The 27,366-nt window shown below is 58.6% G+C and overlaps 1 protein-coding gene across 4 annotated transcripts in view; it reads left to right on the top strand.

Annotated features, from left to right (window-relative positions):
* LOC144951755 (uncharacterized) overlaps positions 1-19,323 on the top strand; it is a 48,720-nt gene extending 29,397 nt beyond the window's left edge. Inside the window, exons 5-7 of one of the 4 annotated variants that reach the window (XM_078882110.1) lie at positions 844-894; positions 3,822-3,923; positions 19,233-19,323. In XM_078882110.1, coding sequence (XP_078738236.1) covers positions 844-894; positions 3,822-3,923; positions 19,233-19,307 — 228 coding nt within the window. In that variant the 3' untranslated portion in view covers positions 19,308-19,323. Of the gene's footprint in view, positions 1-843; positions 895-3,800; positions 3,924-17,620; positions 17,801-19,232 lie in introns of those variants that run through there. The other 3 variants (XM_078882109.1, XM_078882108.1, XM_078882107.1) reach the window with 3 other exon arrangements.
* Positions 19,324-27,366: the final 8,043 nt, after the last annotated feature.

The raw sequence follows: 27,366 nt of genomic DNA, 5'->3' as shown, positions 1-27,366 counted from the left end.
CGTGGCGAGCTGCTGCTGCTGCTCACGCGTAACGATTATCAGACAGCGGGGGCCCGCCGCGTTCCCCGCTCGTTAGATAACGCGACAAATGAAGACAAACTGGGTGCAGACAAACGGCGCGGGAGGGGAGCGACGGCGCTCGCCAGATAAAACCCGGGCGCTGTCGATGTCACCGGCGGCAGCGGCGGCCTGGCGCGCGAGACGCGATGCAGTGCTCGCTCGCTCGCTCGGCGCGACCCTCGGCGCTGACGCCGATGCCGACGCCGGCCTCGCTCGCTCCGGAAATTGCTCCCGAGAAACCCGACGAGAGAGATTCTTAGCGCCGCCGCTTTTCTTTTTTTATCTCTGCCCATTATCTCCGGCGGCGGCGGCAGCAGCGGCGGCTGAGATAGCGCGGCCGAGACGCACCGCTCCGCGGGACGGAATTGGCCGGGCTCTGCTGAGACCTCGGAGGCTGTGACTTCCCCCCCCCACCCCGTGCCCCACGCCAAACGTGTCGGTGGCCACAGCCGAGTGGTGTGGCGTCGGCGAACGAGGTGCCTAGATCTTCTTGGTTCTTTCGGTAAAGTCACGTAGAATGGAAATAATAAAATAATAAAACCAAGAAGATGAATCCCTGCAGTCACGAAAGCTTTAAATCGAGGTGCCTAGAGTTAACGTAATTATGATCCGCACCCTTTGCTTATCCGACAAAGCATCGTTGAGCCTCTCGTTGCGAGGGTCCTGCATTGGGGTGGCCGAACTGCGCGTTGTCGTTTTGTCCGCACGCGCGTCGCGTGTGTCATCGGACTCGAGCCAGACTCGCGGTGACCTCTGACCCCACCCCCCACGTGTGCGTTTCAGGCCGAGACGGAGCAAGAGGATATGGGGAGCATCACCGCGTCGTCCGTGACGGTGAGAACCGGGCGCCAGCTCCCACTCGGGTCCCGCCCCATGCCGACTCCCCCTTTCACTGCCGCCTCACTCCCATCTCACGCCACTCGAGGGCCTAGCGCCCGCCTCTACACACGCGCGCACAGACACCCGCAAAGCCGACTGTAGGGTGAAGTGGCGACGTTTACGCGCCGCACCAGGGACTCTATTGAGGCTTAGTCGACCTAGGGGAGGCTCAGGACTGGTTCAGATAATCGTCACCGGTGTCGGCCGTGAGCGGGAATCAAACTCGGGGTTGTCGTAGCGCAGCGCGCTGACCGCTCCCCACACAGCATGTGTGCACACGTGCTGCGGTTGATACAGGCAGACCGATTGCCCTAGCCGCTGGTGGCTGGAGGCAACTCATTCACCCTGAGCGGGCGAGAGGCTCGGCTGAGGGGAGAACGGGGGCGGCCATCCTGGGCGAGCGGGCGGAGGGGCGCACGCGACGCTGACAGCACCGACGGATGGGCCCGCATCTTCGGCGCCCGCGACGTCACAAACGCACGGCCGAAGCGGCGATCTCTCACTGACCACGCGAGGACCCAGCAAGCTGCCCCGACGATCGATTCCTCCCTCCCTCCCTCCCTGCTCCACCCCCCCCCCCCCACGGGCTCGCGAGGGGCTTGCAGCCTGCGCTGCGGCGGGCAACGACGGCGAACCGTTCGGTGTCTGGCATCCAAAACTGTAAACTCAAAACAGAGTTCGGCTCGGTCGGGTGATGAACGACCCCGTGAGTCTCCGCCGGGCGTCTGGTTTCGTCGGCCTCCTCGTGAGGGCTCGGGGGAGGGGACGTGGCGTTTGGTGGGTCGGGGGGGGTGTTCCCGAGCTGACGGCTCGTGAGCCCAGTACCTCCGCGGTTGACGGGAAGGCTTGCGCAGGGCCACGTGAGACGCCGCGGGTCCCGCTGAACCAATCGGTCCCGCGTCCATGGGATTAGATCGTCACTATTTGGGGTCACCATTTGGGGTCAAGAGCGACGCGCTGGGATGAACCGTGTCCGTGTCGAGAGGGAGACTTGAGTCACAACAGCTGCAGAGCACACGTGTCGGTGTTTAAAGATCGACGCGACACCGGAACGACGTGGTCCGGAACGCCAAGCAATGATGAGCTTTGAGCCATTGGTGCTCATCTCCTGTTCACAGCCCTGCAGAGCCAGTGGCATACAATTCCATATTCCTATGGTGGGGAGCAGGTCTATCCATAGGACCACCACTGTTGACTTCACCATTTCAACCCCACCAGTCAGGATTTGAAGGCACCGCGACCTTCCGTTTGATCGCTCGCTCAACCGCCGAACCACGCGGCCGCATCGCCGCCCATCTTCCCCCACCCACCCCCCTCCTCCCCTACACCCCCCAAACTGCCCCCGCTCTCGCCGTGGGGCGTGGGGGCGAAGCGGATCCTGACAAGCGCCGTGCGACCCGGCGCCCCGTCGCTTTGAAGGCGTCCCCTGCCCCGTGGCGATCTCGCGTTGCTGCCTCCTCCTCCTCCGTAATTGGCCCAGCCTTGGGTAGCGGATATCGGAGCACCCGCCCGCTCCACGTTCCTCGTTTGCCGGCGCCGCGTTGCGATCGTTCCAGAGGCGAGCATGGAGGGAGTGGGGAGGGCGGCCCCCCAAGCGGGGGGCCGCCCGTGCCCCCCCCCCCCCTCCGTGACCTTGAGGTGGAATGTTTGGTCTGAGGACTCGTGGCCCCGCGCGTCGCCCGCCACATGAAAGCCTCTCTCTCCCATCCCCGCTCGGCCAGCTCGCTCGCAAACTATGCCGCCCACCCACCCACCGCCGCCCGCCCCCCCAACTCACCCGCCGCGTGAATGAGTCCGTGAGGCTGGCTTCTTATTTTATTATTATGATCAAGCTTTCGCCCCAGAGAAAAGCCGCACTGAGCCTCATGATTATTCTATTAAGACCCTTGCCGAGTTTTATCCGCGGTTGGGTTGCGATGTTGCCACGCGCGAACCCTAATTGAGTAATTTGCAGGTCGCTTTTTTTTCTTCTTGTTTTAGCATCGATGATGTTGTTTTGGGCGATATCAGTTACGCGGTGTGTGGGGTTGTTTTTAGCTATGGGGGAGGCAACCGGAGAAGCAGCGCAAGGGGAGAGCGAACAAGCTCCACGCAGGGAACGTCGCCCAAACGTTACGTCGGTGCCACCACCCAGACAAACCGAGATGAAACGCTCTCGCAGCGTCGGCCTTCTGGGCCGCGGCACGATGCGTCGAGCCAAATCGATTCCTGCTCACGCACACGGTGCGCGCGCCGGAAACGGTGGATCGTTCACGATCTATGCAAATCGTGTGAAAATCAGCGTCACCGCTCGGCTCACCGAGAGAACGTAACCGCGCACACGGAACGAGAACCACAGGGCCCGAGACGCGCAACGAGCAGGACGCAAATGCGATCAAAGAAAAACGACGACGGATCCTCGGACCAAATCACGACCCTCCACTCCCTTCCCCGGTGATAGTTTTTAACGCGTCAGGTTCTAACGGAGGTCACACGGAGGGTTCGCGGTCCAGGTTGGCCTCGCCGTGCCAGACACAATGCTCTGTCTGCCGCTCGCTCTGCAGGCCGCGCAGATGAACGTTCAAATGTCGCTGTCGCACACTTGTCTCATTTCTGCCTTTCTTCTTCCTTTCCTCCTGCCCCCTTGTGCTGTTTGTCTGTCTGTCTCACACCCCGGCCTCGGCCACGTGCTCTCTCACCGCGCCCGCCAACGCCGCTTCGACTCCGTTCCTGACGCCCTTCCACGGCCTTCTCTCCTTCTTCCTTGACCTTCCGCCGCCAATTCCCGGCCCTGCGAATCGTTCGAACCTCCGGCGATGACCCCGGCCGCACGACACCCCCTTGGCGACCCACCCCCCCCTTCCCCGGACCCGTGACCTCAGTCCCTGTTTGTGCACATGCAGCTGGAGCCGCTGGAGAGGAAGTGGATGCGGGGGGCAGCCGTGGGGTGCGCCGACACGCTGAGGCAGCTGCTGGCGCAGGACCCGAGCCTTGCCTCGCACAGGGTGAGGGCCATCGCAGAACACGCTGGCTCGCTCGCTCACAGACACGCAGTCTCGCTCACTTCTAGACACGCCCACTCACAGACACGCCGACTCACAGACACGCCGACTCACAGACGCGCAGACTCACAGACACGCCGACTCACAGGCACGCCGACTCACAGACACGCCGACTCACAGACACGCCGACTCACAGACGCGCAGACTCACAGACACGCCGACTCACAGACACGCCGACTCACAGACGCGCCGACTCACAGACACGCCGACTCACAGACGCGCAGACTCACAGACACGCCGACTCGCAGACACGCCGACTCACAGACGCGCCGACTCACAGACACGCCGACTCACAGACACGCCGACTCACAGACACGCCGACTCACAGGCACGCCGACTCACAGACACGCCGACTCACAGACACGCCGACTCACAGACGCGCAGACTCACAGACACGCCGACTCACAGACACGCCGACTCACAGACGCGCCGACTCACAGACACGCCGACTCACAGACGCGCAGACTCACAGACACGCCGACTCACAGACGCGCCGACTCACAGACACGCCGACTCACAGACGCGCCGACTCACAGACGCGCCGACTCACAGACACGCCGACTCACAGACGCGCAGACTCACAGACACGCCGACTCACAGACACGCCGACTCACAGACGCGCCGACTCACAGACACGCCGACTCACAGACACGCCGACTCACAGACGCGCCGACTCACAGACGCGCCGACTCACAGACACGCCGACTCACAGACACGCCGACTCACAGACGCGCCGACTCACAGACACGCCGACTCACAGACACGCCGACTCACAGACACGCAGACTCACAGACACGCCGACTCACAGACGCGCCGACTCACAGACACGCCGACTCACAGACGCGTCGACTCACAGACACGCAGACTCACAGACACGCCGACTCACAGACGCGCCGACTCACAGACACGCCGACTCACAGACGCGCAGACTCACAGACACGCCGACTCACAGACACACCGACTCACAGACGCGCCGACTCACAGACACGCCGACTCACAGACACGCCGACTCACAGACGCGCAGACTCACAGACACGCCGACTCACAGACACGCAGACTCACAGACACACCGACTCACAGACACGCCGACTCACAGACACGCCGACTCACAGACGCGCCGACTCACAGACGCGCCGACTCACAGACACGCCGACTCACAGACACGCCGACTCACAGACACGCCGACTCACAGACACGCCGACTCACAGACACGCCGACTCACAGACACGCAGACTCACAGACACACCGACTCACAGACACGCCGACTCACAGACACGCCGACTCACAGACACGCCGACTCACAGACACGCCGACTCACAGACACGCCGACTCACAGACACGCAGACTCACAGACACGCCGACTCACAGACGCGCCGACTCACAGACACACCGACTCACAGACACGACGACTCACTCGCTCACAGATGTGAGAACTCGCTCACTCACAGATGTGTGAACACGCGAACTCACAGACACATGGACTCTCTCTCGTGCCGTTACTCGGTGCAGCGATATCTTTAACGTAACCTGTAATTACCAGATTGAGTCTCTCCCTGTCACTTCTACCAGTAATCCCCTGTTGTAATGCACACCTGTAATCACTGTTTGTAATCTACACCTGTAGTCACGAAGACTGATTTGGTCGTATGAGTCATGCAGAGTGGATGGGGCCCCTCGTACACCGACCTTCTAGAGCCGTGCGTTGTGTGTGTGTGTGCGTATGTCTTTGTCGCTGTAGTGGTAGTGCTCTGCACTACGAACCCGGCGACCTGAGTTCGATTCCCGCTCACGACCAACATCAGTGACGATTATCTGAAACAGTACCTGGGCCTCCCCTCGGTCAAATCAGCCTCAAACAAGTACCTGGTGCAGTGTGTAAATATTGCCACTAGGGAGACAAAGGCGGCCGGGTATGGTGCGAACCACCCACCCCATCACGTGCCATGCTGCCTTTCATAGGTGCTCGCTAACAGCATTTGCCCCAACAGTCTGTTAAGGCTACACGGGGGATCTTTGTATTTTGTCTTTTTTTATGTCGCCGTAGTGTAGCAGGTAGTACTCTGCGCTACGAACCCAGCGACCTGAATTCGATTCCCGCTCACGGCCAACATCAGTGACGATTATCTTCGGCCTCCGATCGGTCGAATCAGCCTCAAATGAGTACCTGGTATAGCGTGTGAAAGATCTCTGCTCGGGAGACAAAGGCGGCCGGACATGGTCCTGGCCACATCTCACCCCCTCATGGGTGGTCCCGGCCTTCGTAGGTGCTCGCTAACGGCACTTGCCCCAACAGTCTGTTCAGGCTATAAGGGGGGGGGGGGGGTCTTTGTCTTTGTAACGTTGGCATATTAGGGGGCACAGGTGGCGCATCTGCCGGTCATCTCAGTCAGGCAACCCTTGGGTCTGTCCCGTGACCTGCCAGCGAGCCTTCGACACTTCACGTGCGCAAAGCCTGGCACAAGCGCCTTAGTGACATCACCGCCACTTGGCGGGTGTTATAGTATCGCTATGCCGTATCAGTGCTGTGTGTGTCGCTGTGTATTGGTCCTCTGTGTCGCTGTGTACCCAGCTGTGTGTCCGTTGTGTATCAGTGCTGTGGAATCATCTCTTCTGTTGAACGGTGGGTGGGTGGGTGGGTGTGTGTCTGTGCGAGTGTGGGCGGGTGGGTGTGTACGCGTGGGTGGGTTCTGTGAGTCCTCGCCCGCGTGTTTACGTTCGGGGTGAGCGAGCGGGACACCCTTAGCACACAGGGGCGTGGGTTCCCTCCCCAACGCCGCTCACGGCCTCTGCATCGGTGGTGGCAGCAGCTCAGTGGCAACACTCGTGTGGTCTCGCAGAAGGAAAGGGGCCCGGGTTCGATTCCCAACTAGGGCACCTTTTTCTGCGTGGAGTTTGTACGTGCTCCCCCTGTTCTGTTGGGTTAACTCCAGGTTCTCCGATTACCCTCCCATTGCCAACAAAAAAAGCCCCAATAATATGACTGACGTTGGGGCAAAACAATGCAGAGAAAAAATTGCCTGCCAATTAACTCAACCGGGATTGCATAGAGCGGCATTGCCCCCCTTACTGGCAGGAAAACGTGGCAGGACCCTCCTGGAAGAGTCTTTAGACCCAGGATCTGCTGGGTAATCAAAGGCGCACGCGCATGTAATACAGCGCTGTGGAGTCACGAGGGGTAGGTGGATCACCGCACACATGTTGTAAAACCCCCTTCCCGTGGGGAGTTGAGGAAGGTTCCATACCCTGGCTCAAGAAGCCGATGCATAAAAATGTGGACTCCGCCTGTTCCATCTGAACGGGACATCATGTCGTAGCCCCCTAGCGCGTGTGGCTTATCAGTTGGCAGAGATCAACTTGATATTTCGGGGACAACAGAGCCGGGGCAAGTCGTTGGTTAGCGCCGGCTTGCCCGCGTGGCTGCTGCCGCCTATCCCGGTGGCCCGAGGTTGCTCCTCGTGCCTCCCGACTTGTCCTCTCTGTGCGAGAGCGAGGAGCGATTCTGGTACGGTGGCGGCGGTGGTGGTGGCCGCGTTACAAGTTATGACAATATATAGATTTGAAGCTTTCGTGACTGCAGGAATCCATACTCTTCGGTTCTTTCGGTAAAGTCACGTGGTGTTTATTTGTTTTTTTTAAAGTTATAACGAGTGTGTCGTGTCCCGTCTGCGTTGGTCCATTCCGTGGCCACATCACGTGACCGTGTCCTGCAGCTGCTAGCGCCGTTGCTGCTGCTGCTGCTGCTGCTGTTTATCAATGAACCCACGACAACCGGTGCAAGACGAACCCTGCGACCTTGACGAGAGACGGTGACCTTACTTTGAAGCTCGATTTGGGCAACTGCCGTGGCTTTTCCCGCGTTTGTATCTCAGGGCGGTGGTGGTCGTGGTGGCTTTGGTTGAGAGAAGCCAAGAGAGTGAGGGGGAGGAGACGGGGGGGGAGAGAGAAAAGCGGCAGCAGTGCCTTGCTGGGAGCAGAAGATTATCTGCAAAAACAAATATTCGTAATCGCAAACGTTTCACGGCCGAGAGCAAATATTGCTCATTGTTTCGCTAAAGAGTCAGGGGGCGTCAAGGAGCAGCGGCATGGCGGAGGTCGGGATTGGAGGAGGAGGAGGATGGGATGAGAGGAGAGGCGAGAGAACGGGCGGGGGGAGGCGAGGGGAGAATTGAGAGATGAGGGGAGAAGTGAAAGGCAAGGCGAGGGGAGAGGGGAAAAGTGAGAGGCGAGAGGAGAGGAGAGAAGCAAGAGACGAGGGAAGGGGAGAGGCAGAGGAGGAGAGAGGCGAGGGGAAAGGGGAGAGGCAAGGGGAGAAGCGAGAGGGGCGAAGCGATGGGCGGAGAGGCGAGGAGGGCCCGCTTCTTTAAGCGAGCACTCTCTTTGTGGAGGTGGGCAGATGAAAGGGGGAGAGGCGTGCGTGCGTGCGGCGGCGCGCTGCGTCCCGTTTGAAGTCGGCGGTGTAAGTTTAAAGGGGGGGGGGAGGGTGGAGGCTTTGCTCGTTTTTGAAGTCTCCGGGCGTTTGGTGGCCGAGTGGGGTCGGGTTTGCAGAGGGAGGTGCAGATGTGTGAATACGCGCGCGTGTGTGTTGTGTGCGCGTGTGTGTTGTGTGCGCGTGTGTGTGCGTGTGCGTGCACACGTGTGGGGAGTGGCGGCGTTTGTCGTTAGCGTGCTGCGCTACGAACCCGGCGACCCGACTTTAATTCCTGCTTACGGCCACCAACACCGGTGACGATTAATCTGAACTGGTCCTGGGCCTCCCCAAGGTCGACTTAGCCGCAAATGAGCACCTGGTGGATCGTGTAAAACATCGCCACTGGGGAGATAAAGACGGCCAGGCATGGTGCTGGCCACCCACCCCCCTCGTTTGCCGTGCCGGCTTTCATAGGTGCTGCTCGTTAACAGCACTTGCCCCAACAGTCTGTTAAGGCTACACGGGGGATCTTTGTGTGCGTGCGTGTGCACGCGTGTGTGTGTTTGTGTGGCCGTGTGTTTCCTATATCACTGACCCGCTTTGTGCCGATGTCATGACTCCATGACGCCTACGAACACGCCGGCAAACACAACACTGCTGTTTCAAACGATTGTGTCAAGTGGCCGCGCGCTGCTCCCTCACACACTGCCTGACACGCTGCCCCCTCTCTCGCTGCTCCCTCTCGCGCTGCCCCCCTCTCTCGCTGCCCCCCTCACGCTGCCCCCCTCACGCTGCCCCCCTCTCTCGCTGCCCTCCTCTCTCGCTGCCCCCCTCTCGCGCTGCCCCCCTCACGCTGCCCCCCTCACGCTGCCCCCCTCTTTCGCTGCCCCCAACTCGCGCTGCCCCACTCTCTCACTGCCCCCCTCTCACGCTGCCCCCCTCTCTCGCTGCCCCCCTCTCGCGCTCCCCCCCCTCTCTCGCTGCCCCCCTCTCTCGCTGCCCCCCCCTCACGCTGCCCCCCTCTCTCGCTGCCCCCCTCTCTCGCTGCCCCCTCTCTCACTGCCCCCTCTCGCGCTCCCCCCGTCGCGGTGGTGAGTGCGAGTATACGGTGAGTGTCTGGTGAGTGGTGGAATGTCGTGGGTGCGAGTCCCTGGTATTAGGTGAATGGTGAGTATCTGGCGATTGCGAGTAGCTGGCGAGTGTCCGATGGGTAATCTTCCGGTTAAACGATTGAAGTTTATCGGCGGAAGGGAACTCCTCTGGTGGAGGACGTCCTGCCCTCTAGCACTCCTCCATCTCTCCGCCACATCGCTGGTCTCCTTGTCAGCCCCCCCCCCACTCCGTACATCCATCACTCCGATTCCCGCTCGATCACGGCCACTCGTCCGTTATGTAACTGACGTGGATGTGTGGATGTTCAGCGGTGTCCCCAACGTGTCTCGTCCCCTCTTATCTTTTCTTTCGAACTGCCTTTCGCGTGTTAGTTTGATGTCCTTCCCCCGAACCTCTGATTAGCACGGTTGGTTTATGTAAGACGTGTGAGAGGTTCAACATACATGCGTACATATGATGATTATGATGATGATGGTGGGGATGATGATGAACCCTTTTTTTTTTACCAATGAGAGTCCTAAGCCTCTTTTTCACGCGGGTCCTGTACTGTTTTTATTACTGTTACGTTTTAAAGCTTTCGTGACTGCAGGGATTCATATTCTTGGTTCTTTCGGTAAAATCACGTAGAAGGGAAATACGTTTATTATTTTATTATTTCCCTTCTACGTGACTTTACCGAAAGAACCAAGAATATGTTTTCAATACTGTTACATTTTTATTTTACCACTGAGCTAGACAGCTCTCTTTCAGAAGTGACCTGGCGACAAAAGATCGCTCAACGAAGTGGCTTATCTTGTGAAAATAAGCAACGGCCAAATACTCTAACCGCCTGATTCTAAATGTCGAGGGAGAAAAATCTACGTGACCATGGGGAGAGACACGCCAACTCTGTGGTATCATCGCTCTCGAGGAGAGAGTACGGCAGGGCGTGGTGCTGGCCACCTACCCCTTCGTGTGCCGTGCCGGCCTTCGTGGGTGCTACTCGCTAACAGCACTTGCCCCAACAGTCTGTGTGGGCAAAGGGGGGGGGGGGTTGTAGGGGGGGGATTGGGAATCTGCATCTTGGTGTGCGGCCGAGAGTACGAAAGGGTGGCGGCAGCGGCGACAGTGCACAGAAGGCCGCGGGAGAAAGCACCTCACGCTCGTCACAACCTTCACGGCGTGGAACGGATCGCGCGCAAGAAGGGGTGGGCCGGGGGGATGGAGGGGGGGCGGAGTGCGGGGGTGGGGGGGGGGCATCAGTGCGGGGGGGGGGGTCGCCCCGGATTCTCTCGCCCTCGATCGCTCGCCCTGTCGTCAAAACCCGGCTCGAGAAATAAAGAAAAACTAATAATCTGAAAGCAGTTTGCTGTCGGCCTTATCTGTACCCGGCCAAATTACTCTCGCCGCATTTCCCCGTTACAACTTCACTCGCCCCTTAAATCCAATCGCGCCTTATCTGCCGCACGGCAGGCTTATCGGCGCTCGCGGGCCGCTGTAAGTAATACGGACGCCCCCAGGCGGGTAGGCGAGCGGGCGGGCGGGCGTTTGCACGCTCCGTGGCGAGACGAACGGCCGCCCCGTCCCGTGCCCCTCATTGAGGAGGCAGCGGCGCGGCACGGCGCCTGTTAATCGTCCCTGGCCCGCGCCTCCTCTTCCCCCGTTGTTATTTTTCCCTCTGCGTGCGAGCGTGCGGGGGGGGAGCGTGCGGGCGAGCGTCTGTGAGCAGCCACTGTGACGTTTTATTAGCTAGTAACTCGCTCGCGAGCGAGTGAGTGAGAAGGCGAACGAGGAAGGGGGGGTGGTGGTGGTGATGGGTGATCCTGGGATGAGTTGTGAGCAGTGGGGGGATTGTGACTTCTGGGATGAACGTGGAGAGCGTTGCGTGCGGACAGACGGGGCGACGCGTAGGGATGAGCAGGCAGGGGATGGGTGTCCTGTTGGACGAGTGAACCGGTCGATGAATAATACCACGTGTTTACCTAGTGGCAAGCACGATATTAGCCGAGTCTCTGGCATCGTCCCGTATCACCCCAGCAAACCACTACTTATTATGAATATTCTGCTTGTTCAACTGGGAATGCCTCACCGAGTCTCAGGACTCTTTTTCAGGAGGGCCATGCCGAGTGTTTTGGCAGGAGTAGGGGGGGTGGTGACGTGGGCGCTCTGTGTGTGTGTGATGCAAAATGTAAAAAAAAAAACTGCTTTAGGACGTTGTTTGGCCAATACCAGTTTCACTGTATGGGTTATTTTTTAAGCTGTGCGAGTAAACTGGAGAACAACGGAGGACACCGGTGCAGAACAGCGGGGGGGGGTGAACGTACGGAGAGGCGGTGCCCGAGTCGGCGATCAAAACCCGGGGCGGCGCGACACTGCTGCTGTGCGTAGCGCCAACTCAGTAAATATATCCAGGTGCAATTTTTTTACATTGCCACGTTATGACCAACACCAAGGAATTACATCGCGTGCACGCTTTCATCGGCGAGGTTGAACCCTTGACTGCAACGCGCTCTGAACCGCAACAATTACAGCGCAGTATTGTCGCGACGGGGCCTCGGGATACAAGTGCTCATCCAGCCGCGTGAATTTCCGCCAACACCGCAGCAGCACCAGCAGCTGTGATTGCGGCTCCCTGCCTGCCGAGATACTAGCCGTGAGAGTCGGGGTCCCATGCTGGGAGCACTAGCAGTCCCGCGCTCGCACGTAGCGACGTTGTTCGGAAGCCTCAACGCGGGGAGCTTTAGGAAAGAGAGAGAGAGAGAGTTTGTGTCGTTTTGCTGTACTTCCATCGTTGAAGTAGTGCAGAATAGAGCGGTTTACTTTATGGCCCATAGAACAGGTGAGAGTCTGAACGGGTGAGAGTCTGAACGGGTGAGAGTCTGAACGGGTGAGAGTCTGAACGGGTGGGGGTCTGAACAGGTGAGAGTCTGAACGGGTGAGAGTCTGAACAGGTGAGAGTCTGAACGGGTGAGAATCTGAACGGGTGAGAGTCTGAAGGGGTGAGAGTCTGAACGGGTGAGAGTCTGAACGGGTGAGAGTCTGAACGGGTGAGAGTCTGAACGGGTGAGAGTCTGAACAGGTGAGAGTCTGAACGGGTGGGGGTCTGAACAGGTGAGAGTCTGAACGGGTGAGAGTCTGAACGGGTGAGAGTCTGAACGGGTGAGAGTCTGAACGGGTGAGAGTCTGAACAGGTGAGAGTCTGAACGGGTGAGAGTCTGAACGGGTGAGAGTCTGAACGGGTGAGGGTCTGAACGGGTGAGGGTCTGAACGGGTGAGAGTCTGAACGGGTGAGGGTCTGAACGGGTGAGAGTCTGAACGGGTGAGGGTCTGAACGGGTGAGAGTCTGAACGGGTGGGGGTCTGAACGGGTGAGAGTCTGAACGAGTGAGAGTCTGAACGGGTGAGAGTCTGAACGGGTGAGAGTCTGAACGGGTGAGAGTCTGAACGGGTGAGAGTCTGAACGGGTGGGGGTCTGAACGGGTGAGGGTCTGAACGGGTGAGAGTCTGAACGGGTGAGAGTCTGAACGGGTGAGAGTCTGAACGGGTGAGAGTCTGAACGGGTGAGAGTCTGAACGGGTGAGAGTCTGAACGGGTGAGAGTCTGAACGGGTGGGGGTCTGAACGGGTGAGAGTCTGAACGGGTGAGAGTCTGAACGGGTGAGGGTCTGAACGGGTGAGGGTCTGAACGGGTGAGAGTCTGAACGGGTGAGGGTCTGAACGGGTGAGAGTCTGAACGGGTGAGAGTCTGAACGGGTGAGGGTCTGAACGGGTGAGGGTCTGAACGGGTGAGAGTCTGAACGGGTGAGGGTCTGAACGGGTGAGGGTCTGAACGGGTGAGGGTCTGAACGGGTGAGAGTCTGAACGGGTGAGGGTCTGAACGGGTGAGAGTCTGAACGGGTGAGAGTCTGAACGGGTGAGAGTCTGAACGGGTGAGAGTCTGAACGGGTGAGAGTCTGAACGGGTGAGAGTCTGAACGGGTGGGGGTCTGAACGGGTGAGGGTCTGAACGGGTGAGAGTCTGAACGGGTGAGAGTCTGAACGGGTGAGAGTCTGAACGGGTGAGAGTCTGAACGGGTGAGGGTCTGAACGGGTGAGGGTCTGAACGGGTGAGGGTCTGAACGGGTGAGGGTCTGAACGGGTGAGGGTCTGAACGGGTGAGAGTCTGAACGGGTGAGAGTCTGAACGGGTGAGAGTCTGAACGGGTGAGGGTCTGAACGGGTGAGGGTCTGAACGGGTGAGGGTCTGAACGGGTGAGGGTCTGAACGGGTGACGGTCTGAACGGGTGAGGGTCTGAACGGGTGAGGGTCTGAACGGGTGAGGGTCTGAACGGGTGAGGGTCTGAACGGGTGAGGGTCTGAACGGGTGAGAGTCTGAACGGGTGAGGGTCTGAACGGGTGAGAGTCTGAACGGGTGAGAGTCTGAACGGGTGGGAGTCTGAACGGGTGAGAGTCTGAACGGGTGAGAGTCTGAACGGGTGGGGGTCTGAACGGGTGAGGGTCTGAACGGGTGAGAGTCTGAACGGGTGAGAGTCTGAACGGGTGAGAGTCTGAACGGGTGAGAGTCTGAACGGGTGAGGGTCTGAACGGGTGAGGGTCTGAACGGGTGAGGGTCTGAACGGGTGGGGGTCTGAACGGGTGAGAGTCTGAACGGGTGAGAGTCTGAACGGGTGAGGGTCTGAACGGGTGAGGGTCTGAACGGGTGAGGGTCTGAACGGGTGAGGGTCTGAACGGGTGAGAGTCTGAACGGGTGAGAGTCTGAACGGGTGAGAGTCTGAACGGGTGAGAGTCTGAACGGGTGAGAGTCTGAACGGGTGAGAGTCTGAACGGGTGAGGGTCTGAACAAGTGAGGGTCTGAACGGGTGAAAGTCTGAACGGGTGAGGGTCTGAACGGGTGAGAGTCTGAACGGGTGAGAGTCTGAACGGGTGAGAGTCTGAACGGGTGAGGGTCTGAACGGGTGAGGGTCTGAACGGGTGAGAGTCTGAACGGGTGAGAGTCTGAACGGGTGAGGGTCTGAACGGGTGAGAGTCTGAACGGGTGAGGGTCTGAACGGGTGAGGGTCTGAACGGGTGAGAGTCTGAACGGGTGAGAGTCTGAACGGGTGAGGGTCTGAACGGGTGAGGGTCTGAACGGGTGAGGGTCTGAACGGGTGAGGGTCTGAACGGGTGAGAGTCTGAACGGGTGAGGGTCTGAACGGGTGAGAGTCTGAACGGGTGAGGGTCTGAACGGGTGAGGGTCTGAACGGGTGAGAGTCTGAACGGGTGAGAGTCTGAACGGGTGAGAGTCTGAACGGGTGAGAGTCTGAACGGGTGAGAGTCTGAACGGGTGAGAGTCTGAACGGGTGAGAGTCTGAACGGGTGACGGTCTGAACGGGTGAGGGTCTGAACGGGTGAGAGTCTGAACGGGTGAGGGTCTGAACGGGTGAGAGTCTGAACGGGTGAGAGTCTGAACGGGTGAGAGTCTGAACGGGTGAGAGTCTGAACGGGTGAGGGTCTGAACGGGTGAGGGTCTGAACGGGTGAGGGTCTGAACGGGTGAGGGTCTGAACGGGTGAGGGTCTGAACGGGTGAGAGTCTGAACGGGTGAGAGTCTGAACGGGTGAGAGTCTGAACGGGTGAGGGTCTGAACGGGTGAGGGTCTGAACGGGTGAGGGTCTGAACGGGTGAGGGTCTGAACGGGTGACGGTCTGAACGGGTGAGGGTCTGAACGGGTGAGGGTCTGAACGGGTGAGGGTCTGAACGGGTGAGGGTCTGAACGGGTGAGGGTCTGAACGGGTGAGAGTCTGAACGGGTGAGGGTCTGAACGGGTGAGAGTCTGAACGGGTGAGAGTCTGAACGGGTGAGAGTCTGAACGGGTGAGAGTCTGAACGGGTGAGAGTCTGAACGGGTGGGGGTCTGAACGGGTGAGGGTCTGAACGGGTGAGAGTCTGAACGGGTGAGAGTCTGAACGGGTGAGAGTCTGAACGGGTGAGAGTCTGAACGGGTGAGGGTCTGAACGGGTGAGGGTCTGAACGGGTGAGGGTCTGAACGGGTGGGGGTCTGAACGGGTGAGAGTCTGAACGGGTGAGAGTCTGAACGGGTGAGGGTCTGAACGGGTGAGGGTCTGAACGGGTGAGGGTCTGAACGGGTGAGGGTCTGAACGGGTGAGAGTCTGAACGGGTGAGAGTCTGAACGGGTGAGAGTCTGAACGGGTGAGAGTCTGAACGGGTGAGAGTCTGAACGGGTGAGAGTCTGAACGGGTGAGGGTCTGAACAAGTGAGGGTCTGAACGGGTGAAAGTCTGAACGGGTGAGGGTCTGAACGGGTGAGAGTCTGAACGGGTGAGAGTCTGAACGGGTGAGAGTCTGAACGGGTGAGGGTCTGAACGGGTGAGGGTCTGAACGGGTGAGAGTCTGAACGGGTGAGAGTCTGAACGGGTGAGGGTCTGAACGGGTGAGAGTCTGAACGGGTGAGGGTCTGAACGGGTGAGGGTCTGAACGGGTGAGAGTCTGAACGGGTGAGAGTCTGAACGGGTGAGGGTCTGAACGGGTGAGGGTCTGAACGGGTGAGGGTCTGAACGGGTGAGGGTCTGAACGGGTGAGAGTCTGAACGGGTGAGGGTCTGAACGGGTGAGAGTCTGAACGGGAGAGGGTCTGAACGGGTGAGGGTCTGAACGGGTGAGAGTCTGAACGGGTGAGAGTCTGAACGGGTGAGAGTCTGAACGGGTGAGGGTCTGAACGGGTGAGGGTCTGAACGGGTGAGAGTCTGAACGGGTGAGGGTCTGAACGGGTGACGGTCTGAACGGGTGAGGGTCTGAACGGGTGAGAGTCTGAACGGGTGAGGGTCTGAACGGGTGAGAGTCTGAACCGTTGAACCACCGGGTTAGTTATTGCGCCACGATGTCGACAAAGCTCATGAACCCATGACTTCCTCTGTGCACTCCCTGCTCCCCGGTCCCCCCTGCGACCTACTCCCCTCCCCACCGCCACTCACGTACTCAGGTGCTGCTCTTGAGCAGCGGGTGGTCGCGCACCGCAGACAGCGGGGAGCGGCACCCCCCTCCCCTGTTAATTAGCAAACTAATTACCGCCTGCTGACATTCCATTACCGCCGTGATTGATTGTGGCAGAGAGGAGCTCCCGTTAGTGGGGTGCTGCTGTGTGCGTGTGTTGCTGCGTGCGCGCGTGTTTGTGTGTGCGCGCGTGTGTTAGTGTGTGCGCGCGTGTGTTAGTGTGTGCGCGCGTGTGTTTGTGTGTGCGCGCGTGTGTTAGTGTGTGCGCGCGTGTGTTAGTGTGTACGCGCGTGTGTTAGTGTGTGCGCGCGTGTGTTTGTGTGTGCGCGCGTGTGTTAGTGTGTGCGCGCGTGTGTTAGTGTGTACGCGCGTGTGTTTGTGTGTGCGCGCATGTGTTAGTGTGTACGCGCGTGTGTTAGTGGGGAGCTGCTGTGCAGTGGGTTAGCGTGCTGCACTACGAACCCGGCGACCCGAGTTTGATTCCCGCTCACGGTCAACTCCAGTGACAATTATCTGAACCAGTCCTAGGCCGACTCAGCCTCGAATGAGCACCTGGTGCAAAGTGTAAAACATCGCCGCTAGGGAGACAAAGGTGGCCGGGCGTGGTGTTGGCCACCCACCCCCTCATGTGCCATGCCAGGCTTCATAAGTGCTTGCTAACAGCACTTGACCCAACCGTCTGTAAAGGCTTAATGGGTGATCTTTCTCTTTTCTCCGTGGTTTTGTGGTAATTTAATTAAAGGTGGAGGGGTCACCAGCAACTGGCACTCGTCCCGAGCCCCCCATTGGCCGCTGTGGCGGCTGCGAGCATGCTGGGAGGGGAACAGCTGGGGCGAGTGCTGTTTGCGAGCACGTATGAAGCCCGGCATGGCACACAAAAAGGTTGGTGGCCAGCACCACGCCTGGCCGCCTTTGTCTCCCCCAGTGCTGACGTTTACACACCGCCATAGCGGAGTCCCAGGACCGGTTCAGGTATCCGTCACCGATGTTGGGCCGTGAGCGGGAACCGAACTCGGTTTCACCGGCTTCGTGGCGTGCACGCAAACCACGCCGGTTGTGCAGGTCGGGAGTGCGCGCACGTGGGCGTCGAAGCGCTCTCGTTTTGTTTATTTTCGTTGCCCGTTACTCGAGTTCTCATCTCGGGTTTTCCCCTCCTAGGAGCGGCAGCGCCGAGGCGGCGACGCGCGATCCGTTTACAAAAGACAGCCGCAGCCGCTCGTGTTCAGTTGGGGTCACCGCCCGCCCCCCCCCCCACTCCGGCACACCCCCCCCCCGACACCACCCCCGCCGCCCTCCCTCGCCGCGTGTGTGGACTCACGGTGAGCGACCACCAGGGCCTGAGTTGGGCCTCGGCGATTGCCCCCCCTAACCCCCTTGAGAGTCCCGCTGGAAGCGTGGGGGCACCGGGAGTTTATTCAGGCCCCGACCGGCAGCACAGCCGCGCAGACGAGCGCCGGCGTTAATGACGACAGCGGGGAGTGGTTTTGCGTTTTTGATAAAGAGCGGGGCCCTCCTGTGCACCGTGGCGTCTCGCGTCACTTCGTCTCAACAACGTTTTGAACGGTGAACGGTGACCGCCCCCCCCCCACCCCCGGCAGTAGCTGTCCGCGGGCGTTAAGTCCGCCATTTGGGGGGGGGGTGTGGGGCGATGATTTGTATTTGCGTGGTCTAGCCTGGGGCATCCCGACTGGCAGCTGAGTCCCCGTGTGGCACGTGGTTGCTCAGAGTAGTGGGTGGGCCTGCAAGCGGGCGTTAGTCTGCCAGCAGGGGGCGATGATTGCGCCTATCTGTGTCATCCCAGTGGTAATGAAACAGGCAAAGGGTGATCGCTTGATCCACCTTCTCGAGAATGCGGCTCAGGCATTGGCACCGCCGTTGGGGCTGCATGAGACCTGTGAATGAGGCGGGGGAGGGGTACACCTGGAGGGGGGGCTCTGTGTGTGGGTGGCGTGGGGGGGGGTGGCGTGTGAGTCAGTGGTGTGAGTCAGTCCCGGTGAGTGTAAACAAACATCGGTCTGTCAGCAGCTCACAGGGGTTCCTGGGGTTCCTGGTCTCCCCTCACCTCCCCGTATTTGCTTCTGCATCTCGAGTGTCAGTGCGCCAATCATCACCAGTCGCTATCATCGTCACCATCAGCAGCATCAGCAGCATCAGCAGAGTTATCGGCAACACCGCCGTCATTACCGTCATCTTAATCGTCACGCCCGGCTGCGTAAGGAGTTACAGCTCCCGCGATTCGTTGACTTGTCGCCAAGCTGCTTTTTGAGGATTACCGTTCTTTTTTTTTGCTCTCGTTTCAACCGCCACGTTTGTATTTTGTTTCTCGGTTATTTGGTCCAATGAGCGCGTGGTTTGCCAGGAGTTTGCCTAGACAGCCGACGCGTTGTTGCGCGCCCAGCGTAGTGATGAGAATTGGCGGCGGCGATGGTGCGGTTGCTCGTAAGGACTGGCGGTATTGGTGGCCGGCGGTCGTAATGGTGCGGAGGTCGGTGATGGTGCAGCTACTTGCGATGGTAAAGTTGCTCGTGGCGATATGACTGCTGGCGGTGTTGATAGCAGTGCGGTTGCTGCTGGCAACAGTGGTGATGGTGCAGTTGCTGGTGATGGCAATGGCTGCCAGTGGTCATGTCCCTGGTACTGTGTGACCGCGAGGCCTCAGCATGGTGCCACCCCCTGACCTGCGTTGTCTCTGCCTCTGTCCCCATGGCGACCGCGTGGACGCGGATGCTGGGGCCCTGGGCCTTCTCCCCGGACTCCGTCCCTGTGCCAGGATTTCACGTCGGTAAGAGCCGCACCCTGCCGGTGCAACCGCCACAACCAATACAACCGTCACAACCGGTGCTAGGATGTCTCGCGTTTCCCTCCCCCCCCCCCCCCCAATGCTTTAGCGGCCGAGCCGAGCTCCTGAATATTCATGAGACCTGGTCACGATTTTAATCCGATTCGTCACTCAACGTCAGTTCCCTTCCTCACCGACGCGTACGTCAAATTGAGTGTGCGTGTGTGCGCACGAGACGTTCGATTATTTACACGGATTCGTGTAGATTCTACACAGGTGGCACCCTAATGACACGCAAATGACACGCGGGCGGTACAATCTGGCTGACCGCAGCAGATAAAACCACAGATATTAGATGGTGGGCGGTGGGGGAACATGAGAACCCAATATAAACGATGCGGGAAGGACTCCGTTTAAAAAATTAACCCAATTGTTGGATGTAATGGTGAGATCAGATCTCGTCAATTAATTCAATCGTCGCTTTCCCCGCTAATCTGTGATCCTCGCGGTGACCCTTTCAGGCCGCTGTCTCGGCTGCTTTAACGAGGAGGGCCGAGGAGCAGGACCCCTCGTTAGAAATTGACTCGTTAATTATTTAACCAGCGACGGCATCAGTCGCTGTCGCTCGTGCCAGCGCCGCGCTCGGCCGCCCGCACGGCCCCGGCGTTAGGATGGCGTCGCCAAATTTGCGCCCGTCGGCGACGCCGAGAGAAAAATCGCAAACGGCGTCGCCATCGTCATCGACAGCAGCAGCATTTGGAGCTCCGCTACTTTTCTTTCGAGCCGGGGCATCTCCGGCCACCACCTGAAACGCGCGCAAGCAGCTGCTACCGTCGCTTCACTCCCCCGGCGTTGCACCGCTTAAAAATCTCTTTTAGGAGAAGAAAACGGATTACTGCAACATTAGCAGCCCAGATGTATAAACAGAGGGATTTGCTGCTACTGCGGCGGTGGCGGCGGTGGCGGCGGTAAAAGAGTCCACCCCACGGTCTCCGGGCTCCGCCGAGGGTTGCCCCCTACACACGGCGCAGATCGGCCCCGCCGAGCATCTGGGCCCCGTTAGCGGCCGAGAGAAAAGGAAACAAAGTCCAAATTGGATTTGGGGGTAAACACGGAGGGGCGCGCCACGCTGAGCGATCCGCCTAATCCTCTTAAGTGGAGCGAGCACGCTGGGGGGGGGCGGCATAGGGAGGGGGGGGGGGGATGGGGGGGGGGCAAGCTAGCGAGCCGGCCCGGGATTTGGCCCTCAACATCTGGGCCTGCTGTGACCGCTCTGGATGAGGCCTCTCTAAGCCTTGGCTCCTGGCTCCTAGAGCCGCTGTGAATTCACACCCCTGTCCCACCAGCGCCCTCACCCGCCGCCCACCTACGCCGCCCGGCAGGCTACGTCCGCTGCTCCGTGCGCTAATTACCACGCAAGCTGGGGGGGGGGGGGTGAGGGGGGGTGAGCCGAGCGACTGGGAGAGGAGGCTAAGTCGCACCGTCTGGGAAGGATTTGCTCGCTCCCCGAGTGCCCTGAAGCACCCCTCCACGTGCCGTCGCGAGTTTTGTGCCGGATCCTCGGGGAATCGGAGCACCCGCTTCCTCGCTGGCTGCCCCGCTGAACTCCCCCGAAACGAGCGAGTTAAGCTACACGTTCTTTATCTGTGCTGGGCGAAGGGTAGGGAAGGAGTTGGAAGGACGGGGAAAGATGGGGAAGTATGTAAGTCTGTTGAACTTCTTTCGCACCGTACATAGCCAGCCGTGATAATTGGAGGTGCGTCTGACGTCATCACAATCTTATTTTATAGTAATTTATATGGCGCCTTGACCAAGGCACTTGAAAGAGACGGTGGTGCATGGGCATGTGACGGTTCGGATGAGGTGAATACAATAGATGAGAGGATGTAATGGGCGAACCTGTAATTGCGTGAATTACGTAAAAGAAAAATTGACGAGCAAATGATTGGATGGATGGGTACTCAGTGAAGGCCGTGAGGAGAGAGATTGGGAGGGAGGGACAGGAACGGTAGTGGTCAGAAAGGGGAGATTAAGGGGCCGTGGGATGAGCTAAGGGGAAAAAAAAAAGTGGTCGAAGAGACCAATGCAGTTAACGACCGGGTGTTTGAGCGGATTCTTGGCCGAACCCTTTGGTGGATGTATCTCGCGTGTGACAGTGGTGCACGGAAGGATGGGGGAAGGACCAGGAAAGGGAGTGAAGGACTGGAAAGTCTTCATCTTCTTGGTTCTTTGTGTAAAGTCACGTAGAAGGGAAATAATAAAATAAAAATAAAACATAAAATACAATTCTTACGACGCAAGCAGCCGTCCTCAGGTGAACAACAGGTCTGTCGGAAAGACAGCGACTGGAAGGTGTTGGCGGGAAGGATGGGGAAGGACGGGGAAGGATGGGGAAGGATGGGGAAGGTTAGCTAGTATTGAGAAGGATGGGGGAAGAACAGAGAAGGAGAGTGAAGGACTGAGGATGGAGAAAGACAGGAACGGACCGGGAAGTACTGAAACGGACGGTAGAAGGAGGGGCGGTCCCGTGCCAGCTCAGACACAGGTCCGCCGTGTGAGTGCGCGCGAGCGAGTCAGCGAGTCAGCGAGTCAGCGATTCAGCGAGCCAGCGAGCGAGCGCCGCTCGTTTACTGCAGCGCTCGAGCCGTGGGGGCGGGGGGGGGGGGGCGCGCGACGGAGGTCTCCGCCCCCGCCCCCTCCCGTGCGTGGACCTCGCGACGCGGGGAGCGGAGGGAGAGATACGCTCTCCTGAGCGGAGCGTGGTAGGTGGCGGCGGGGCGGGGGGCGGGGTACAGGCTGTCCAGGGGCACACCCTCTCGCCCCCATCGCGCTGTTTATTGTCGTTTGTGAGAAACTGATCATGGTCTCTCTCCCACTCCCCCTCCATGCCCCCCCCCCCCCTCTTCTGTCGACACCTCCGTCCCCTCGGTGGCTCCCGGCCGTGGACTCACCTGTGGACCGACTCGCCTGTATACTATCTCACGTGTGGATGGGCTCACTCGTGTACCTACTCACCTGTTGGTGGGCTCACTTGTGTACTGACTCACCTGTTGGTGGGCTCATCTGGGGATGACCTCACCTTGGATCCACCTGCAGGGGGTGAGTAGCTGCCGTGCCCTAAAACTAAACTAAACTTTACTTCTTCACCGGGTAAGGCCCCACTGAGCTACGTAGCAACATGGCCACAAACGATAGCCCAACGAAGTGGAAATGTTCTAGCAGCCAAGTGCTCTAAACACGTGATGTTGATTCTAAATGTGGAGGGGAAAACGGGAGGACCCGGAGACAAATCCACGCGACGATGGGGAGAGAGACACGCAAACTCCAAATATACAGGAGGCGTCAGGGTCGAGATTGAACCCACGACCTCCTGCACACCAGGTGAGGTAGTTAACATCTCACCACGGGGAGAGCGAGAGACACACCAAAACTCTAAATATACAGCAGGTGTCAGGGTCGGGATCGAACCCACTACCTCCTGTATACCAATTCAATGGCTACACTCAATGGCAGAGCCAGGATTTTCAGGTAGGGGGGGCAACCCCTCCAGCAATGAAAAATGATAGAGGAGTTGTTAGTAAGTAAGGACTTGCCCCTTGCTTTTTATTCGACGCGTGTGCGGCGATGGCGCAGCCATCGATCGAGGGTCGAATTCGAACCGCGTTGTGTGATCGGCATCGCGCTCGCTGAAGGTGTTTGCCTTCAGGGAAGTCGTGGACTGCCTATGCAACTGGGCACAATTCTGTGAGCCACTTATAACCGCTTTTCCGTTACTTATTGCCAATTATGGACTCAGACTATTGTTCTATCATGTCATAAGAGTCCCTGGCACGTAAAAATATGCGACACAGTGTCAGTGGGGGTCGCAAAATGCCGATTTATTACTAATAAACCCCAACGAAATCCCTAATTTCGATCGGATCATTTGGGGGGCACGTGCCACCCCCTCCCCCCCCCCCCCACTGGCTCTGCCAGTGGCTACACTCTGTCGCCCTCCTCTCGTCCGCAGGGGTGTGCTGTGCACTATCGGTGGACCCCTCGATCAGAAACAAAAATCACTCCCTATCATCCGTGCAGTTATCTTCAAGTGCAGATAATAGGACTATGCCTCGCAGTGCTCTGACCAAATTTGGCACACTCATCAATGACACAATGTGCCCTTAGAATAAAATATATATATATAATGGCCGACGTTTCAGGTAGTGGACCTTCTTCAGGCACATACATGATGTGTAAGAGCCGTTCTGCATAGCACGTGTGCCGTGCGGAAGCGCCATTGCTTGATCATCGCCGATTACACGTTTTGTCTTTTAAGGCCACACACACACACACGTGGTGTTAGTGATAACGAGTGTGTCCAGTTGTTGTGGGATTTATATTCATCAAAGTCACATTGAACATTTCACTTGGTTATCGGTGGAGTTTCATCAGTTCTCTGCACAGTTGAAAAGTGCCTTCTGTGGGTTAGCAATCCGGCTGGGTGGCATCGTGGTTTAGGTGGCCTCTACTCACAATCTGGCTGGGTGGCGTGGTTAAGGTGGCCACTACTCACAATCTGACTGGGTGGCACTGTCAACACGGCAGCAGCAACATCAGCAGATAATTTGACCAAATCTGTGTCGTTAAGAGCCTCCACCACCCGACGCAGCCATACGAAGTCAGTTGTCACGTGGTGTGCAAGAGTGAGGGTAGAGGGGTGAGGAGGTGGGGGGGGGGAGAGTTGGGGGTGAGCAGGGTGAGGGGGTGAGGGTCAGCGATGCTCAGGGAGCTCTGGGTGTTTGTGGCCGGATTTGGGATCAGAAAGCTCCTTTAGCCTCTTCTAAACAAAGGCCAATGGGACTTCTCGCGCCATTGACTCCCGGCCGCTCACAAAGCGGCCGCAATGAGAGGCGTTTGAAGCCACGGGGGGAGCCCCCACACACACCCAGGAGCCCCCCCCCCCCCGCGCCACACACAGCTCTGTCATCTCCAGCGTGATCCACCCCCCCACCTCACAACCACCGCTACCAGCAGCAACAGCAACAACAATGTGACACCGCCACCACTGCCGCCACCAACACAAGCAATAACAGCGACACCACGGCCACCACCGCTACTGCCACCGCCACAAACAGCTCCGTCATCTCTCTTCCACCCCCTCCATCCCCTCCATCCCTCCCACTGCCTTCACCACCACCAGCAGCGGCAACAACCAGTGGCGTAGCTAGGATATTTTGCGCCCGGGGACGAACTATAAAATTGGCGCCCCCCCCCGTTTAACCGCATACCAAAATGTAATTACATGACATGTAGGCTGTGTGTGGCGGGATATATAAACTTTTAGGTTGAGGTGTAGATTTGTGCAGTCGTTTCAGGCTGCTGCGCCCGCCGCAATAAGTTATAATGTAACGTTGTAAGCCTCATTTTGGCGCCCCTTTACCTTGGCGCCCGGGGACATATGTACCCCCCTGCCCCCCGCTAGCTACGCCTCTGGCAACAACAGCAGCACCACCACCACGGCCGCCACCACCACCAACATCTCCGTCATCTCTCTTACAGCCCCCTACAACTACCACCTATAACAAACAAACACAAAAACCTTTAAACTATTTTTATTTTACCAGGTAAGGCCCACTGAGCTATTTAGCTTTTTTTCCAGAAGCGACCTGGCCACAAATGATAGCTCAACAAAGTGGCTTGTGTGGAAATGTTTAACTGCCAAATAGTCTCAACGCATATTTCTAAATGTGGAGGGAAAGAACGGAGGACCCGGAGAAAAATCCAGCACCCACCCCATCATTCCAGTCTAATGGTAGTAGGGGTAGAGGGGTAGGTGTCGAGGGGTAGGTGTAGAGGGGTAGATGTAGAGGGGTACGTGTAGAGGGGTAGGTGTCGAGGGGTAGGTGTAGAGGGGTAGGTGCAGAGGGGTAGGTGTAGAGGGGTAGGTGTAGACGGGTAGGTGTAGAGGGGTAGGTGTAGTGGGATAGGTGCAGAGGGCTAGAGTCTAATGGTAGGGGTAGGTGTAGAGGGGTAGGTGTAGAGGGGTACGTGTAGAGGGGTACGTGTAGAGGGGTAGGTGTATAGGGGTAGAGTCCAATGGTAGGTGTAGAGGGGTAGGTGTAGATGCGTAGAGTCTAATGGTAGGTGTAGAGGGGTAGGTGTATAGGGGTAGAGTCTAATGGTAGGGGTAGAGGGGTAGGTGTAGAGGGGTAGAGCCTAATGGTAGGTGTAGATGGGTAGGTGTATAGGGGTAGAGTCTAATGGTAGTGGTAGGTGTAGAGGGGTAGAGTCTAATGGTAGGGGTAGGTGTAGAGGGGTAGGTGTATAGGGGTAGAGTCTAATAGTAAATTTGGTGTAGAGGGCTGGAGTCTAATGGCAGGGGGTTATATGGGTACAGCTGGGGAGTAATTCACTGCCTGCGTCCCCTCCCTGGCCACAGCCGCCACGCTCCACGCGTTCGCTAAAGACGCAGGAAAGAGTCACTCAGCGGCGACGCGCCGGGGCCACCGCTGGATGTTTACCGTAAACACGGGGGGGGGGCGGGCGGGGGGCTGGACGGGGGGGGGGGGGGGAGAGGCCTGGTGTGGGAGTCAGGCCCGGCGGCCGCTCTCACCGGGCGAACCACCGCACCGCTCTCACCGGGCGGCCGGTGAGAGCGGTGCGGTGGGCCGCAGGACCGGGTGTCGAGTGAGGCTTGCCGCACGCGCACGGCGTTCCCACCCTGGGCTCGTGTTCTCGGCCGGCGGTGCCGCGCGCGTGGGGGGTAACTGCTGATTGCAGCGGCTATCTCGGTGCAGAGACGCGTGTGGGTTCACGCTAGAGAGTGTGTGTGTGTGTGGCTTCACGTTAGAGAGTGTGTGTGTGCGTTCACGTTAGAGTGTGTGTGTAGGTTCACGTTAGAGAGTGTGTGGGTTCACGTTAGAGTGTGTGTGTGTGTGTCGCTTCATGTTAGAGTGTGTGTGTGTGTGGCTTCACGTTAGAGTGTGTGTGTGTGTGGGTTCACGTTAGAGAGTGTGTGTGTGTGGCTTCAAGTTAGAGTGTGTGTGTGTGTGTGTTCACGTTAGAGTGTGTGTGTTGGTGGGTTCACGTTAGTATGTGTGTGTGGGTCGCTTCATGTTATAGAGAGTGTGTGGGTTCACGTTATAGAGAGTGTGTGTGTGTGTGGGGTCAGGTGAGAGTGTGTGGGTTCACGTGAAAGTGTGTATGTTGGCTAAATAGGGGACACAGGTGGTGCACCTGCCAGTCATCTCAGTCAACCTGTAATGCGGGCGTAAACGGCTTCGCGGATATGACGTCATGGGGGGAGGAGTTAGGTCACGTGGGTGAGAGGGGTGAGGTCTAAAGGGAGAGATACCGGAAGAGACGGGAGAGTGTGGGAGACTGAGTTAGAGTGAGGCCACGCAGGGCGGAGGTCGAGGAGTGGCGAGATCGCCACACACACGGGGGAGTAAGACTTGGCACCGTCGGCCAGCGGTGACCAAGCGCGGAAGAACGACGGGCAGCAGTGGAGCTGCAGTAAGAGCAGCGATGGAGCTGAAGTGAGCGCAGCCGGAGGACTGCACAAGGGGTCTGCAGCAGAGCTGCAGAGGTGTGGAGGCTACGGGAGCGAGGGCAGCTACGGAGCTGCCAAGGGGAGAGCTCTGAGCGAGGGCTGTGCGGGAAAAGTGTAAGAACCCGAATAAAGGACGACGGAGACAGAACCAGGATCGAGTTCCTTATTACACTGGTGTCAGAAGTGAAACGGCATGTCAAAACAGCTCAGAAGAAAGAATATTCCTGCGCCATCGTCTGCTACAACATCCTACGACGACGACCTTCCTCGGGCGGTCGACCTACCTGCGATGGAGGAGGAGATCCGTGCGGGAACAAGTGCGGGTCCGGGAGTCGAAGAGGTCGCCGCGTCGGTGGACCCGTCTGCACCTGTGGACGCGGATTGGCGATGGAGGCAGATGGCGGCGCAGCTGGAGACGCTGAAAATCGTGCTCGCGCAATTGTGCGAGCTCGTCACGCTGAGGACGGCGTTGGGGGGAGCCGATGGAGGTCCGCAGGTCGCTGCCTTGCCTCCGCTGTCGGCGCCATTGACCACGCGGCAAGAAGACGCCATCTTGGGCGTGGCAGGAGAAGAACGGCGGGAAGCCGCCATCTT

This window comes from Lampetra fluviatilis, chromosome 63 (assembly GCF_964198595.1).
Source record: "Lampetra fluviatilis chromosome 63, kcLamFluv1.1, whole genome shotgun sequence".
In the NCBI taxonomy this organism is placed as follows: domain Eukaryota; kingdom Metazoa; phylum Chordata; class Hyperoartia; order Petromyzontiformes; family Petromyzontidae; genus Lampetra; species Lampetra fluviatilis.
Note: the sequence above shows the minus strand (reverse complement) of the source record. Positions and strands in the feature narration are given on the sequence as shown.